The 16857-nt window shown below is 35.0% G+C and overlaps 1 protein-coding gene across 1 annotated transcript; it reads right to left on the reverse strand.

The window, feature by feature from the left end:
- Positions 1-2049: 2049 nt before the first annotated feature.
- LOC123704861 (perilipin-4-like) lies at positions 2050-12781 on the reverse strand. Its single transcript, XM_045653351.1, has 27 exons — positions 12724-12781; positions 12266-12400; positions 11812-11877; positions 11440-11526; positions 11018-11104; positions 10856-10942; positions 10608-10706; positions 10423-10509; positions 10243-10341; positions 10084-10170; positions 9833-9931; positions 9572-9670; positions 9390-9488; positions 9037-9123; positions 8852-8950; positions 8686-8772; positions 8183-8281; positions 7902-8000; positions 7712-7810; positions 7515-7601; positions 7338-7436; positions 6717-6803; positions 6514-6612; positions 6325-6393; positions 5736-5876; positions 3414-3607; positions 2050-3067 (listed from the first exon to the last, which is right to left on the reverse strand). The coding sequence occupies exons 1-27, from the start codon at positions 12779-12781 to the stop codon at positions 2981-2983; spliced, it is 2622 nt and encodes an 873-aa protein (XP_045509307.1). The 3' UTR covers positions 2050-2980.
- Between the last annotated feature and the right edge of the window lie 4076 nt (positions 12782-16857).

The raw sequence follows: 16857 nt of genomic DNA on the forward strand, positions 1-16857 counted from the left end.
CAATGTACAGAATTGACCCTTGTACAGATTTATTATATATGTAAGTATAATAATAACAAATAATAACATAATGATAACACTAAGGTAATTTTCCATCTCCCTTATGTTTTTTTGTATATTTTAGCCAGTGCCGGCGTTAAGGGCCACTGACACCCCGGGCGAAAATATTGTGGCGCCCACTTGAGGGGAGCAATACCTAGGGTCTGGCATGATAGTCTTATTGGCAAGCTTCCATCCTACGGTCTGCCTGCTGGTCTCTGCGCCTGGATCTCAGATTTCCTGAAAGACCGGTCCATTCGAGTAGTCGTCGACGGTTGCTCGTCCGACCAATTGGCTATTAATGCCGGGGTCCCTCAGGGATCAGTTCTCTCCGCAACACTCTTCCTGCTACACATTAACGATCTGCTGAGACCCGGTATCTATGGGTACGCAGACGACAGCACTGTTGTGGAGAGATATGCATCCAGCGCGCGAGCCAGTGCGGCACAAATCCAGTCACTACGGGAGGCGATGGTCGAACGCATGAACTTGTCCTTACAGGCTGTCTCCGAGTGGGGCGAGGCCAATCTGGTCAAGTTCAATGCGACCAAGACCCAGGCGTGTCTATTCTCCGCAAAACGGAGTCCTTTCAACCTGACTCCGTCCTTCCAAGGTGTATCCGTGCCGATAACTGACCACCTCGAGCTTCTTGGCATCACCTTAACGCCTACTCTTAATTTTGGTTCATACATTGAATCCAAAGCCCAAGTAGCCTCGAAAAAGCTTGGTATACTGGCAAAGGTGAGGCAGTATTTCAGTCCGGGACAGTTGCTCAATCTATACCAAGCACAAGTCCGTTCGTGCATGGAATACTGCTCTCACCTCTGGGATGGATCTGCCAAGTACCAGCTGGAGTCGCTTGAGGCGATAGAGAGGCGTGCCAAGAGGCTCATAAACGACGATGTGCTAGTAGGCAAAAAACTCCAGAGCCTCGCTCATCGCCGCAGAGTGGCAAGTCTATCGGTTTTTTACCGGATACACTTTGGAGAGTGCGCTGCGGAATTACATGACCTAATTCCGCCATCCCCGTTTTTCCATCGTTCATCGAGGCGCACAGATTCTAGGCATCGCCATATGGTTGACGTTCCATGTACCCGGACTAAGCGGTTTGGATCGACATTCTTTATTCGAACCGCTAGGGACTGGAACACGCTTCCTGAATCTGTGTTCCCCGATGAGTACAATATGGGGGTCTTCAAGAGGAGAGTGAACAGGTACATTCTAGGGAAGCACGCTCCATCTTAGGCCACATCTCAGCTTACCATCAGGCGAGATCGTGGCCAAGCGCTTCCCTATTACAGCATAAAAAAAAAATAAAAAAAAAATATCAATTATTAGTGTTAATTTTTTGCTGATCTCAAGTAAAATAATATCAAGAATTTAATTTATAAATATAAATCTGTAAAAAATCTCAATCTCAAAAAGAAAAATGAAGGAGTATTCCTGAATTCAAAAAATAGGAATTTTGGGATGCTGCAAGAACGATATTACAAAACTAGTTACCCAAAAAATTCTGTCCTCTGTAGCAGTCTAAACATTGTAGACGGTTTTCGCGTTGCATAAATTCGAGCGACGTTCGAAGTTCGAACCTATCGCCCCATCACGCCCCCCCCCCCCCCCCTAACGCCGACACTGATTTAAGCTATGTTGCTAATCTATGTACAGTGCCACAAACTTATCTGACCCGGTGGCAAAAACTGGAACTACGTGCCGCCTTTTTGAAATGTCACATTTTCACACTTTTCATACGGAATAATTTGGATAAATAAAAAGTTACTTACCTATTAATGTTAATTTACACCTTGATTTACACCATTGGCAATGACCAAGGCAATGACATTATTTTTACCCTTGCCGTGCTAGTGACACCGTCACCGGGTCAGTTAAGTTTGTGGCAAGGTTTGTGGCACTGTATCAGTTTAATATTGGCATTCTGTCAATATTATATTTTGCCTGATTAAGTTGTTTTCGTGAGTAAGGTAAAAATAGTTAAATAAAAGAAAAATCATGTAATGATGGAGATGCATTTATTAAACAACAAATACACATGCTGACTTAATTTGAGTAATTACAAATAAACATATAAATATATTAAACATGATTAAAATTTAAGAACGGATAACATATTTCATTTTATATATTTAGTAACATTTTATTTTTTACTTTCATAAAACATAATAATTGATATAAAAATATTTTATTCATAAACATAAGTCCTGAAAAAACGAGATACGATAGCGTTGAATAATTTATTCGCCGTGACATTAATAAATGTGCGAATTGGACAATAGAAGGTAATAATGATGTTGGTACGCTTATAAAATCGCACATTGGACGGTATTACGTAAGCCAAGCATGATTTTACATAAAATGCATTAAAATGCTACAAAACGAAAGTTCTTACTTCAAAGCTTACAACTAAAATATCCAATTATAATGACTACAATTTTATTTCAAAGCGAAACAAATGTATTTTGTACGATTTTAGGCCCAAAATAAATCTTAAACACTAGCTTATCGCGCATTATTACAAAACATAACTAGGAGATTAAACTCTTAACATACAATCATAAATTAATTTGTGAGAAAGAATTACTTTGGGAAATCTAACAGCTTGCAAATATTATTGTGCTTTTTTATAAATGGCGTATATATTTTAGTCTTATTTTCTATTATAATATACTAAATTACATATTAAACTCTATTTTTCTATAACAGTATTATTCTTGTGTAAATATAATAGCGGATATATTATTAGAAATACAAAATCATATAGGTACTCTGTTAAAAAGGAAAAATATTAATTTGCAAACTTATAAATTTTTTTTTCATCACAATAATATACAGTATTAAAATAATATATTTTATTTACAATGCAGTCTGTCAGTTTCCCGTATAGATATCGCAGAAAAAAGAAGGGAGATTGATTTTTATGAGATTTTTATTTGAAAGCAGAGAGGCCCTTGCTTAGTAGTCCGGCAGCACCCTCGGCACCATCGTGGGCTGCTGTTGAGAAGTTATTGACAAGCTGTAAAAATAATAGAATTTTCTTAATATATTTAAATAAAAATTTAGCTTTATCAGTATAACTTATATTATTAAGTAGAAATTTTTTTTTAATATAAAATCCTTATGAAATTTTAATAAGTAATAATATGTTTAATTTAAAAAAGTAAAAGCCTAAATGCATTAATTCATGTTGGGCTAGTTTTTTCCATAACCTCGTTTCGAAAATGACAAAACAAACACAATTTGTGCAGGTATCTGTTTATTAAACAACCTAAATTTATTTTGAAATTCTAAATCAATAACTATCACCTCATCTACTGCTTTACAAATTATCTAACCCAAATGTGGTACATTTCCAAACTCACCGCATCCCTATTCTCATTGAGGTATTTATCAGCATCCTTAATCTTAGAATCGACAACTTCCCCAGCATTCTTGAGTCCTTGATCTGCGGCATTTTCAACTCTCTTGAGAGTATTGTCCACGGTACTGTGGACGGCGTTAGATGCGTCGGCTGCTGCTTTTTGTGCTGCTTTCTTGGTTTCTTCCATTGCTACGTCTGGTAATGGAAAAGAATATATATTTATTGAGCTTACACATATGTTACAATTGAAAGGTCTGATTTCTTAGCTAGGAAAATCCTGTTAATAAATAGGTTGATAATGTAATGCATCATTTGTCGATGCGTGTATGCAACTATGTGAGCAAAAGTTTATCTAGGTATATTAGGTAAATCTTTAAATAGCTGTGTTTTACCTGAAAATAAAACACGAGGATTGACCGAATTTTGCAATCGCTTCTAGAATTGACCAGGCCAAAACCAAAACAGAAGAATTTACGTTCGACTGAAAAGTTAGGAGCTCTTAGGGTTGAGTAATAATACTTCAGTCAAAGTGCGAAATTATATTATAGTTATAACTTGTTTGTATATTATATTTTGAATACAAGTTACAATGACCGACAGAAAAATATTTTAACATAATATACATTAAAACTAGAAATGTACGTACGTGCATTTATATTAAGTATGACGATTACAACTTTTAGAGCCAGCGCGCACGAGAAACTTTGTCTCCGCAACTATTTTGTCTCTCCCACCCATGGGCTAGTATGAAAGTGCGCATACGTAGCGACGCAACTCCCCATACAAATTGATGGGAGAGACAAAATAGTTGCGGAGACAATGTTGCTCGTGCACTCTGGTTACAATTTTAAGCATCGTAACTATTATATCAAAAACGGTGGGGTCGTATGAAAAAAATTATTAATACGTTTTTTGTACTTAGATAATTTTATGATCTACAATTTTATCTCCGATATTTTTCCGATTAAACTAAGTTTCCCTGAAAATCGCGAAGAACTATTTTTTTTTGACCTTTAACATTGAATAACAAATTTTCCACGCATTACAATGATTGGTAATTTCTAAATTTTATTTATGATTGTATTTTGAACAACTGTACTGATTTTTAGCTTGTTGGGAATTAATGTATCACGGAATGTTTAGATTGACCGGATTAATGTGTAGTGGATTTTCCCTTTCAGCTCCAGTTCAGTAAACCAGAGAATTTCATTGTAAAATTTTTGTACTTATGCGTATTCGACCTTGCACCTTGACCTACTCGCCTTAACCAAAAAATTGCACAAAGGAAACGTAACTTTCGGTCGAAATCCGTCGGTTCAAAGTCGAAATCCGTCGGTTCAATGTCGAAATCCGTCGGTTTAAAGTGGGTCAAAATCGAGTCGAAAGGAGTCGGTTACATATACATACAAACATACAGGTGAAGTTAATAAAAGCGTTTTAATAAACTATTGCTGAAAGATTCATTAGCAACATCAGCATTTTAAAAAAAATCCAACAGTTATACCGTTGATTTAAAAGACTCAACTCACTGTACTATCCGACGGGGTACACTTTTTCACACTTAGAACTTGTTTTACCTATGCAATACTGATTCTTAATAGCACCAAGGTTGTAGACAACCTTACTGCAGCGAAAACTAGACACCAATGAACTACAAATAGCGCCTGAACATTATCGTGCGCCGCGATAATGTGCAGGCAGAGAGATAGCATACATACAACGGAAAGAGAGGGAAAATCTAGGCGAAATAGCCAGGCCCCGTCTCAATATAGTACTTCAAACTGACGGCCAAGTTTTTAATTTGGCATCATTACCAAACCAAAATTTAAACACTAATTCCAAACTAAAACTGATGAGTGATGGACATCTTGCCTAAGATACCCACTGCTCCCGGGGAAGGAGCCGTGGGTTAACAACCGACTAAAACCCCACGTGTACCAACGCGCTGCTTTAGCTGGGATGCGGGAACACTTCGCAATCTTCGCATCTTCACATGAAAGACTTGGCATGACCCGCCCAGCAGTTGCCCGTTTCCAGGCCCTCCACCAAACGCCCACCTCAAAGCCGGCGCAAGCTGTACACGAGCTCACGCCACCCGCTCCCCAATGATGGATTGTAAATCTTCCGCCGACTATGACAACCTATTACCTACCTCTATCCTATCTATATTCAAAGAATATTTAAAAAATGTCAAAGATGCTGATGACGTTTCTATAACTTATCGCATGGTATCGCTCCTTGAGACTTATTTCTGACGTACTAACATTTACCACTATGATAACAATTAAAAGTCCGTCTCATAATTATAGCAACAATAACTTACTGGCAGCACGCTTGGCTTCTTCAGCAGCAGCACCAGCCGCCTTCCTGGCCTCCTCCTTCGCGGCTTCAGCAGCCAATCGAGCCTTCTCCTTGGCATCTTCAGCCGCTTTCTTTGTGTGGTCTACTGTCGCGTTGATACTTTCTGTAACGATTTTTATAAACAATAACAATTACACAATTATCTTGAAATAATTTTAAGTTAAGATTAATATTAAAAACGCGTCAAAATTAGAGAATAAACAATTATTATTATGTTTTGTTATCGTCAAAAGGCTAAGCAATATAACTATAGATATAAAATAGTTAATAAAAAATAATTTTCAAATTGCTGTTAAGTATCACAATGTTTAAATATCATAATTTTCGCGTTACGCAATTAAAAAGCCGTTAAAGTTCTTAAAAATAATTTATTTTTTAATAACTGAGTCGACATAACAGTACAGTGGAATTTCATCGACCTTGTAAAAGGTAAAGTAGGTAATAACAACATTATATCATCAGAAATTACCACATCGTAACACATAGAACTTACCTTCAATACAATTAATTGTTAGATACACACTAGGAAAAACAACTGAAAACTTTAGTACCTTTACCGCTGTCAATTAGACTTTTTCCCGAAGATTCATTATCACCCGACACCAAACTTGATACCATATCTACAATTTAGCAAGAAAACATAAGTACAAGCAAACGTGCAAACGAAGAACAAATGAAATAAGATTTTAGTGAAAAAGGAAGAGTAAAATTAAGAAGAGTACAGAGTACTAATACAATACCTTTAGCTCCCGTAACCAAAGAGGCACTTTTATCATAAATAGAGCCAGCTACATTTTTAGTTGTATCTACTGTGCTTTGAACTGTGCCTGATACTGTATCTAAAATAATAAATTGTATAGGCGTGAGGTCTATCGATTTTGTTTTCCTATAAATCTTTATATTTCATTCTAGCCCAGTTCCACTATAATATAATTAGACATACCTTTAGCACTACCTATGAAAGATGCTCCTTTACCAAAAGCAGATTCAGTAACAGATTTAGTGCTGTCTACAGTGTTTTCAACATTATCTAAAATAACAATAAATTTTATTGTAACTATATCATTTATAAACAATCATATTAAAATGTGAAAAATGCATGTTCCTGAAACGATAAGCGAATGAACCTTAATGAACGCATGAATATGTCGTGATACAAAATGATGCCAAGCGAATAATATGGCTTCTACCTTTTGTGATTATTACCAATGACTTGCCCTTCTCCCAAACAGATGATACTAAACCTTTGCTTGTATCAACCGTACTGTGAACAGTGTTAGTTAAAGTATCTACAAACATAATGAAATTGTAGTACAAATAATATTATGGTCAAAAAGCAATGATTATATAATGAGTGAAACAGGTCTACCTTCAACACCGCGAATTAATGAGACTCCTTTACCAACAGACGAAGGAGAGGCAGCAGTATTTACATTGCTACCTGTATCGCTAGTTAATGAATGCACAATGACCCACACCAATCGATTAAAGAAATGAACAATGAATGATAGAAATTTACGCATAATGAACATGAAGATATCGTCTGAATCCATAATAAAAATACCTTTGGCCGTATCTACTAGTGATGCGCCTTTATCATAAGCTGAGGAAACAGCCGTTTTTGTGGTATCTACTGTTGAATAAACAGTATTTGCTACTGTATCTACAAAATGAAATATGAGGGGTTAAATAGACGCAATATCATTGCTTGTAACTCATTTGCATTAACGAGATTGTATACCTTTAGCAGAAGTCATGAAATTAAGCCCTTTGTCTGTTGCAGATGAGGCAACATTCTTTGTTGCATCTATTGTGCTTGCTACAGAGTCTACAAATGATAATGAAATAAAAAATAAATAAAAAATTAAAACTTAATAAGAATAACAACAACCAATACAAATAAATAAACAAGGATAAATAAAATGTTATATTCTATACCTCTAGCAGTGCCTACAAATGATGAACCTTTGTCTACAGCCGCGTTAGCTACACTTTTGGTCGCATCTACAGTGCTTTGAACTGTATTTGCTACTGTATCTAAAATATGGAAACGTGAAAATAGTGATTTTAATAAAAACAACAATAGTGAACAATAAAAATAAATCAATATTTGAAATGATAAGCGAACCTTTAGCAGTGCCTACAATGGATGTGCCTTTGTCTAATGCTGCATTGGCTACATTTTTGGTCGCTTCTACAGTGCCTTGAACGGTATTAGTGACAGTATCTAGAAATGGTGGAATCATGACAACAATATCAAACAAATTTTAATTTAAAATGATCTGAAAATCATAATTCAGAAAGCAAACAAGGTACATACTTAATAAAGCAACAGAAAACAAATAAACAGTGACTTGATGTCACTATAAATAAATCATTCATATTTTGTAAATTGTGGTATTTTTATACCTTTAGCAGTGCCTACAAAGGATGTGCCTTTCTCTACAGCTGCGTTAGCTACACTTTTGGTCGCATCTACAGTGCTTTGAACAGTATTTGCTACTGTATCTAAAATATGGAAACGTCAAATTAAAAGATGAATTACTAAAACTACAATGAATAATGAAAATAAATTAACATAATAATTAATATGAAGTGATGAGCTAACCTTTAGCAGTCAGTGCCTGCAATAGATGTGCCTTTATCTAAAGCTGCATTAGCTACATTTTTGGTCGCTTCTACAGTGCCGTAAACGGTGTTAGCCACGGTATCTAAAATTATGGAATCATGAAACGATTTTAATTTTAACCAATTCATGATCATGTATAATGTACTGTAAATTGACTTCGGTAACATTAGATTAGATAATAAAAAAATGATGTATACACTGAATCTAAGGAGTAACGAAATAACTGAGCGTTATTTAAGTACTATTTACTTCGTCTATTTATCAGCTGATTTTTTATGTTTACCTTTAGCTGCGCCAACATAAGAAGCGCCAGTATCAACAGCAGATGACGCTGCTTTCTTAGTAGAATCTACTGAACTCGCAACCGTTTCTAAAGAAATACATTTTGTCAATGCATACATTAATTAAATATCATAGCAACTTGTAAAAGACATCTAATCAAATAATACCTTTAGCACTATCTACAAGTGATGCGCCTTTACCGTAAGCAGATGCAGCAACCGTTTTTGTAGTATCAACTGTTGAATAAACAGTATTTGCTACTGTATCTAAAAATCAAACGGTGTGTTAAATACCTACGCATGAAATCTAGGACTCATATAAATAAATAGGGGACGTAACGTTATGTACCTACCTTTTGCAGAAGTCATAAAATTAAGCCCTTTGTCTGTTGCAGATGATGCAACATTCTCTGTTGCATCTATTGTGCTTGCTACAGAGTCTACAAATAATAATAGCATGATAACATAATTTATATAAAAAAGAGCGTGTGTGTCGAGCACACGTGTCAGAAGTGAAACTTCTTTGGCGTGGTACAAAGATACTAAAACCGTCGCCTTATTGCATGACGTGACGGCATTGCCATGACGCGATCTTCACATTTTACTCGCGTGCCTAAAGAAATTTCACTACAATAAACTAAAAAAACGAAAAAGAACATAAAGAGCAACGAAAACAAGCAAATATAAATGCTATGCAGATTTATACCTTTAGCAGTGCCTACAATGGATGAGCCTTTGTCTACAGCTGCGTTAACTACATTTTTGGTTGCTTCTACAGTGCCTTGAACAGTATTTGTGACGGTATCTAAAATAATTGTAACGCGGATATTTTAAATGAGATTAAAAAGAAAATCTTAATACAATTAACGTGTAAAACGATAAGCTAACCTTTAGCAGTGCCTACAATGGATGTGCCTTTGTCTAATGCTGCATTAGCTACATTTTTGGTCGCTTCTACAGTGCCTTGGACGGTATTAGTGACGGTATCTAGAAATTGTGCAATCATGGCAACCGTAAGAAACAAATTATTTTATTGAAAATTATTAAATATGCGTATTAAATATAAGCAACAGGAAACACATAAACATCAAATTTGGGGACTTGATGATTTGATGTCCACATAAAATATAAATTGGGGTGTTTTTATACCTTTAGCAGTGCCTACAATTGCAGTGCCTTTGTCTACAGCAGCATTAGCTACATTTTTGGTCGCTTCTACAGTGCTATGAACGGTGTTAGTCACAGTTTCTAAAATTAATGAGTACACGATTCTATTTAAAAATATGTAACAAAAAATATGAGCACAAATGAAACAACTCAAGTCTCAATGGTCTAACGTGTCTAACTGTAATAGGTGGCAAAATTGTGGTTTCATATTTATTTTCATTTTATTTATATACCTTTAGCTGAACTGACATAAGACCCGCTAGTCTCGACAGCAGATGTAGCTGCTTTCTTTGAAGAATCTACTTTACTTGCAACGGTTTCTAAAGGAATTCATAATTTTAATAACTAATAATAATTTATAAAATGATGTATGACATGTTAATCTAGTTTACCTTTAGCTGTGTCAATATATCCCTTTCCAGTTTCAACAACTGATCCTGCTGTACTTTTTGTTGTATCTATAGTGCTTTGAATCGTGCTTTGTACGGTATCTACAAGTGCAAATAATAATTCATTATAAGCTTTAGGTTACTCTATTTATGTGGTTTTAAAGCTTATTGTTTCCTAATTACCTTTAGCAGAATCTACGTATGACTTGCCCGTTTCAACTGTTGAATAAGCCGCTTTCATAGTACTATCTACAGTGCTCGCAACTGAATCTATAAATATTTAAACAGTAAAATTATCCAAGCTAGATTCTTTAAATAACTATAAGCAAATAATAAAGAAGCGAAACAAAAACATAAAGCTCAACTACCTTTAGCAGAGTCTAAATACGATCTGCCGAACTCATATGCGGAATATGCATAGCCTTTTGAATTATCCAACGCGCTTTGTAAAGTGTTTTCGGTTGAATCTAAATTAGTTAGCAGAAACCAAAACAAAATTAGTGACTCATTGCAAAACAATACAAATACCTACAGAATTAATTAGACTAAACAAATATCACAACACAGATTGTTATTACAACACTCAAACAAAAACAAAACACTACGCTCAAAGTACCTTTCGCACAATCTACATAACTTTTGGTTGTGTCAATTCCTGAGCTAGCTAATTTCTTATTTTCTTCCACTTTGTTGAGAACAGTATCTTTAAAACAATCATACATTTGAGTAATTCCAATATTATATTTGTAATTTAAATTTGTATTATTCTTTTAGTTACATTTGGCACTGTCTACGTAACTCTTGCCAGTCTCGACAGCTGATTGCGCTGATTTTTGTGCAGCGTCCACAGAACTTGACAGAGTATCTAAAATATTTTGTATTATATCGATATGTAGCATAGATATATTATCTATGAATTTTAGTATTTTGGCCTCAACCGAATGAAGTTATAATGTTATTAATAGGGAAGATTAATAAGTACAATAGGTTAGGTTTGACAAGCAAACTATCAAACTACAACAGAAAATAGAAAGAAAAGATTGTGCAGAAATAGAAAAAGTTAGAAGTTTATCGAAATGTTTATCATTTATTTCGAACGAATCAATATTTCTGTTTTTATATTCAAGCATACTGATTCATCACTATCTATAGTTTTTCCACTTTTACCATTTTGATAAACCTCGTCATTAATATCAATACCTTTAGCCCCGGTAGCATAGTTTTTCCCCGTCTCCATAGCACTTTGCGCTGTACTCTTGGTACTGTCTACTGTGCTACTGATCGTATCTACAACACATGCATTTATTGTAATGATTGGAGATTTGTGTTCAGCGTCGATATTTAGAATGTTTTGTTTACGATTGCTTGAATTTTTAAGGACCTTTTTGCACACGGTAAGCTAATATTATTTCGTGTTTCTATTGGAATTTGATGTGCTAAATCGTACGTAAATCAACAAAATTACATTTGAGTTTGAATATCCAACCAATCGTAAGAACACATTCTGTTAAGTTTGTCAAAACCGAACATAATTATGGTACTTAATTAAAACAAATCTCATATGACACCTACCTTTCGCTGTGTTGATCGCTGTCCCAGCTGCTTTCTTCGTATTGTCTACTGTTGTCGCAATTGTATCTAAGAAAATCGAACAAAAACAAAATAAATAAAGGCTACAAAATATAAGAAAATAACTGCAAAATAACTGTGTAGGTAAGCTGTACTAAAATTGGCTACACACTATCTACTTATGTGAAAAAAATGCAAGTGCAATATCAATTTAACTAACTACGTAATGTTTTAAGAACAATACCTCACTGTTATATCCACATCCGTCAAATTTCCTCCTTCTTAAACAATAGTTCTACTATATCATCATACCTTTTTGCTACATCATCATTTAAACCTTCCTAATAATTCCGTGGTTATCTAGGATCAGAATTTTCAGGTCTTTTCTATACTGATTTTATTTCTTCACTAAGCACGTTTATTGTTTTCATTCCTGATCTTTCTTATCTAGACTTACCTTTAGTTGTGTCGACGACTTTCTTGCCATCAGCGATGGCTTTAGCAGCAGCATCTTGGGCTTCACCAGCAGCGAGGGACACTTTAGACAATTCCTTGTCTAGAGCATCGATGGCAGAGTGCTTAGCGTCTGCGGCTGTTGAAAATGAAAATTTAAAACATTAAAATATTTTGATATCTATGTAGGATCGGGGCTAAATGAAAAACACTTTGAACTTCCTGAGATTTATTTTCGGACCACAATCTTAATTTTTAGAAAACATCTTACAGAGAAACAGCCGTCTTCACCCACGATCCCAATAAAAAGAGCCAGATCATTCCTCATTCGCTCTTTACTTCACATTCTCTAATTGATTCAATCATAGTCTATCGTTCTTTCATTCTAATCATCGTTCAGAAACTAATCTTACACACGTTAATAAACATCAATTAATCATACATCTCACCTTATCATCCCACACTCGGCCATTCCTGCACCATGTCTGTCCTCAGACATGCACACACAGTCATCAGTCATTCATCATCATCATCATCTTTCATCTTCAGTCATAACACCGTTTAACATAAACAATTATACATTTTACACATCTTTAAATTTTTTAAACTTTCCGCATAAACAAAAACTTACAAATATCTTTAAATGTTTTAAGACTTTAAATTAAACAAAAACAAAATCTTACAAGTTTCTTTACACTTTAAAACTTTCAACTTAAACAAAAACAATGGTACCGTTCTACTTTAAATACTCATAACAAAATAAACCCTTAAGAAAACATTACATTTTCAAATAAAAGCAAAACTTACAAAACATTACAGAAAACTTTTCCATAATAACTTGGTTTAGATAAACTTAACACAAAAAAAAAAAAAAAAAATCATTTCTTACACTTGTTACACAAAATATAAATAAAGACTTTAAACAATAAACCTTATTGTTTTATTTAACCCATAACCTTTCCTTCTCAGTAGTGTAGTTAACACATACAACTTTAACATGTATCACAAGATAATAAACTTGAGCAATAAATCTTTTAATAAAATAAACAAATCTTCCACCTTTCTTTCATACATAGTCTTTCATACACATTATTTTATTATAGAAAATATAAGTCATCAGAATAACCTGAAACAGATAAAAATGTTAAGACAAAAATATAAAACAGTATTTTTACCTCAAACTCGATCAGACCATTTCTTCATAAATTCAGCACACGATGATGTCTTCTTGGATCCCTCTCCAGTATCAAAAACTTTTTCAACATCATACCTGTCATTTCCCTTTATGCCTGTAATCTTATATGGACCAATAAATTTTGCTTTTAACTTCATAGATGTTCCAAATTGAGTTTTCTTGATAGCAACCAAATCTCCTATGTTGTATTGTATACTAGGTTTCCTTTTCTTGTTATAATGTTTCTTATTTTCTTCTTGTATTCTTAAAATCTGTTCTTTTGCTTTAATTCTTGTTTCTTCTCTCCGAGCTATAAAACTAGATACATATTCTTCTTCTAGCATATGTACGAGTTCAATATCTTCTTTTTGTCGCATCTTCACTCCAGTAAGCAGTTCAAAAGGTGTTGTTTTGATGCTTCTCTGGTAAGTACTATTTAGTGCTCTTTGCAACTTACTTGTGTGCTTATACCAGTGTGTAGGCTCCTCTATACTCATCTTAGTAAGTACTGATATCATTGTGCGGTGAATACGTTCAACCTGACCATTCCCTCTTGGCACTCCTGTTGTGATTTTAATGTGCTGGATTCCTTCTCGCTCACAATACTCTTCAAAATCTTTACTCGTAAATGCTGCTCCTCGATCGCTTACTATTCTGGCTGGGTTACCAAATGTCTGTTGTAAAATCTCCATTTTCTCTATAGTTTCTTTAGCTGATACCGTCTTCACTGGGAATATCCATACAAATTTTGTGAAACCATCCACAATAGTGAGTATGTAATTATACTTTTTCTTTGTCTCCGCTAGAGGCCCTATGTGATCGCAGTGTAAAGTGTGCAGGGGTCCTTCTTCTTTAGAAATAGGATGTAAATAGCCTTCTTGTTTACCTTCTTTTCTGCTGCCCAAGATACAAGGAACACATGACGCCAATAGATCAGTTACCTTCTTCTCTAAGTTTTCAATATAATAATCTTTACTAATCAATTCTATAGTCTTCTTCTTTCCAAAATGTCCATTTTCATGTGCTTTTCTTATAATAAAATCCTCCATTTTTCTAGGAACTACAAGGGACTGCTCTGGCCCTTTACGTAGTAAGCCTTGATAAATATAGTAGTCATTGTATGTCTTTCCGTCTTGCAGGACATCAGTAATAGCTTTCAAACCGTCGTCGCTCTCCTGTGCGCATTGTAATTCTTTATGCAGGTCCATAGTAATTGTAGACACATATGGATTTCGACTCAATGCATCGGTATGTCGCATCTTACTACCGCTGCGATGTTCAACAGTAAATTCATAATCTTGTAGAAGTAAAATCCATCTTGCTACTCTAGTACATTGCACCAAGTCTTTCTTCTTTAAAGTCATCTCAAATGCTTTGCAGTCTGTTACAATCTTAAAAGGTTTACCATGTAAGTAATGTCTGAACTTTTTAACTCCTTCTATGATGGCTAAAGCTTCCAATTCATAACTTGTGTACTTGCTTTCTGCCTCCGATGTTCTACGACTCATGAAATGAACAGGATGCAGCTCTCCGTCTTCTCTACTTCTTTGCATTAAAATTGCTGAATATGCTACACTCGACGCATCCGTGTGTAGTTCTGTTTCATCATTAAAATCATAAATCTTGAGTACAGGTGAACTTGTTAAACTCTGTTTAAGCATGTTAAAAACTAATCTGTGTTCATCATAAAATTTAAAATTTGCATCTTTCTTCAATAAATCTGTAAGTGGTTGAGCAATCTGAGCATAATTTTCAATAAACTTTCTAAAATATGAGCACAGTCCTAAGAAACTGTGTAACTGCTTGACATTCTGTGGTTCTGGAAATTTGAGTACAGCTTCAGTCTTGTCAGGGGAAGGCATGACCGTTCCATTTTCAATCACATGTCCAAGATACTCAACTCTCTTTACTAACAACTGCGACTTCTTCCAGTTGATATTCAATCCATATTCTGATGCTCTTTGTAAAACTTGTTTCAATCTCATAACAGCTTGCTGTTCGTCTCGAGCTGGAATTAACAAATCATCGATGAATATTATGATAATTCCCGATGCAATCATATCTCTGAAAATTGTTGTAATTAATCTCATGAACACTTTAGGACAAGTAGCTAACCCAAATGGTGCTCTCAAAAATTCATATTGTCCTGTCGGGGTGACAAAAGCTGTATATTTGCATGACTCTTCATTTATTTTCAAATGAAAATATCCATTCTTTAAATCTAAGGCTGAATATACTTTAGCGCTTGCTAATTTATCTATAAGATCGTCTACTATTGGAAGAGGATATTCATCTTTTAAAATCTTTTTGTTTAACAGTCTATAATCAACACAAATCCTAATTGAACCGTCTTTCTTTTTTACCAATACCAGAGGACTAGCAAAATCTGAATAACTTACCCTTATAATGCCGTCTTTTAACCATTCTTGTATCTGCTTGTCAACCTCGTGCTGCTCCTTAGGTGACAGTCTGCGTGGCCGCTGTGCAACAGGTGTCTCGTCCATCAATGTTATTTTCAGTTCCACAGGAGCTTCCTTTGTTTGCTGTGGCTTGTAGCTGTCAACTAACCTCACTACTTCATCTTTCACACTTTCATTACTTACTGTACCTACAAGATCAACAGTAGAAAAAAAACAATTAATTTTCGTCATCCAACTTTCACCTTTCGGAAAAACAAACACTGTTCCTTCATCCATTACCATAACAACATTGCTCAAGAACGCACGACCTACAATAGCACGGTAAGGCATACAGTTATTAGGTACAATATAAAATGTCTCTTGTTCGAAATCACGCCCGTCGATTCGTAACTTCACAATACAATGTCCAAGTGTTTTAACTTTTGCACTGCCGAGACCGGTGAGTACAACATTGTCGTCGTATTTTGGTGTACACATCGATACATAAACGTCCTCGTTGATCAAATTCACGTCGCTACCACTGTCCATGAGCGCTGTGGTTTCAATATTATTCAAAACAATTTTTTTCAAACGCTTTTCCTCACTTTTCTTTGTTATTTCGTCATTGTTTACAATCTTCATAACCTGTTGAGACTTGTCATCTGTCAACTGATTAATAGAAACTTCATTGCAATCATAATCAATCATTCGTTCAATATTTCTTAAGCCGCCATCTTGACCGACAAACTTCAGATTGGAACCTGATTCGCCGATAGATCCGAACATCGTTCTTTTCATACTTCCGATTTGTTGCGATGGAATTTCGTTCTTATCGCCGACGCTTGCGCTGACGCCATCTTGTTTATGAATGCTTCTACTTTGAAATTTTGATGCACCTGTTTTTTTCAAATCACATGCTGATGCTATATGTCCGTATGAGTTACAACGAAAACATTTAGCTCCTTTTCCTTTATTAGGACAGCTTGATGAGGCATGCCCGTGATCACCACAATTATAGCAACG

Source organism: Colias croceus, chromosome W (assembly GCF_905220415.1).
Source record: "Colias croceus chromosome W, ilColCroc2.1".
Lineage (NCBI taxonomy): Eukaryota > Metazoa > Arthropoda > Insecta > Lepidoptera > Pieridae > Colias > Colias croceus.

Coding starts and splice junctions, on each gene's coding strand:
- LOC123704861 (XM_045653351.1), bottom strand. CDS start 12,781: ATGACTGATGACTGTGTGTGCATGTCTGAGGACAGACATGGTGCAGGA. Junction 12,401..12,723: donor TGGTGCAGGAATGGCCGAGT/GTGGGATGATAA, acceptor CATTTTCAACAG/CCGCAGACGCTAAGCACTCT. Junction 9,671..9,832: donor AATTGTAGGCACTGCTAAAG/GTATAAAAACAC, acceptor CACAATTTCTAG/ATACCGTCACTAATACCGTC.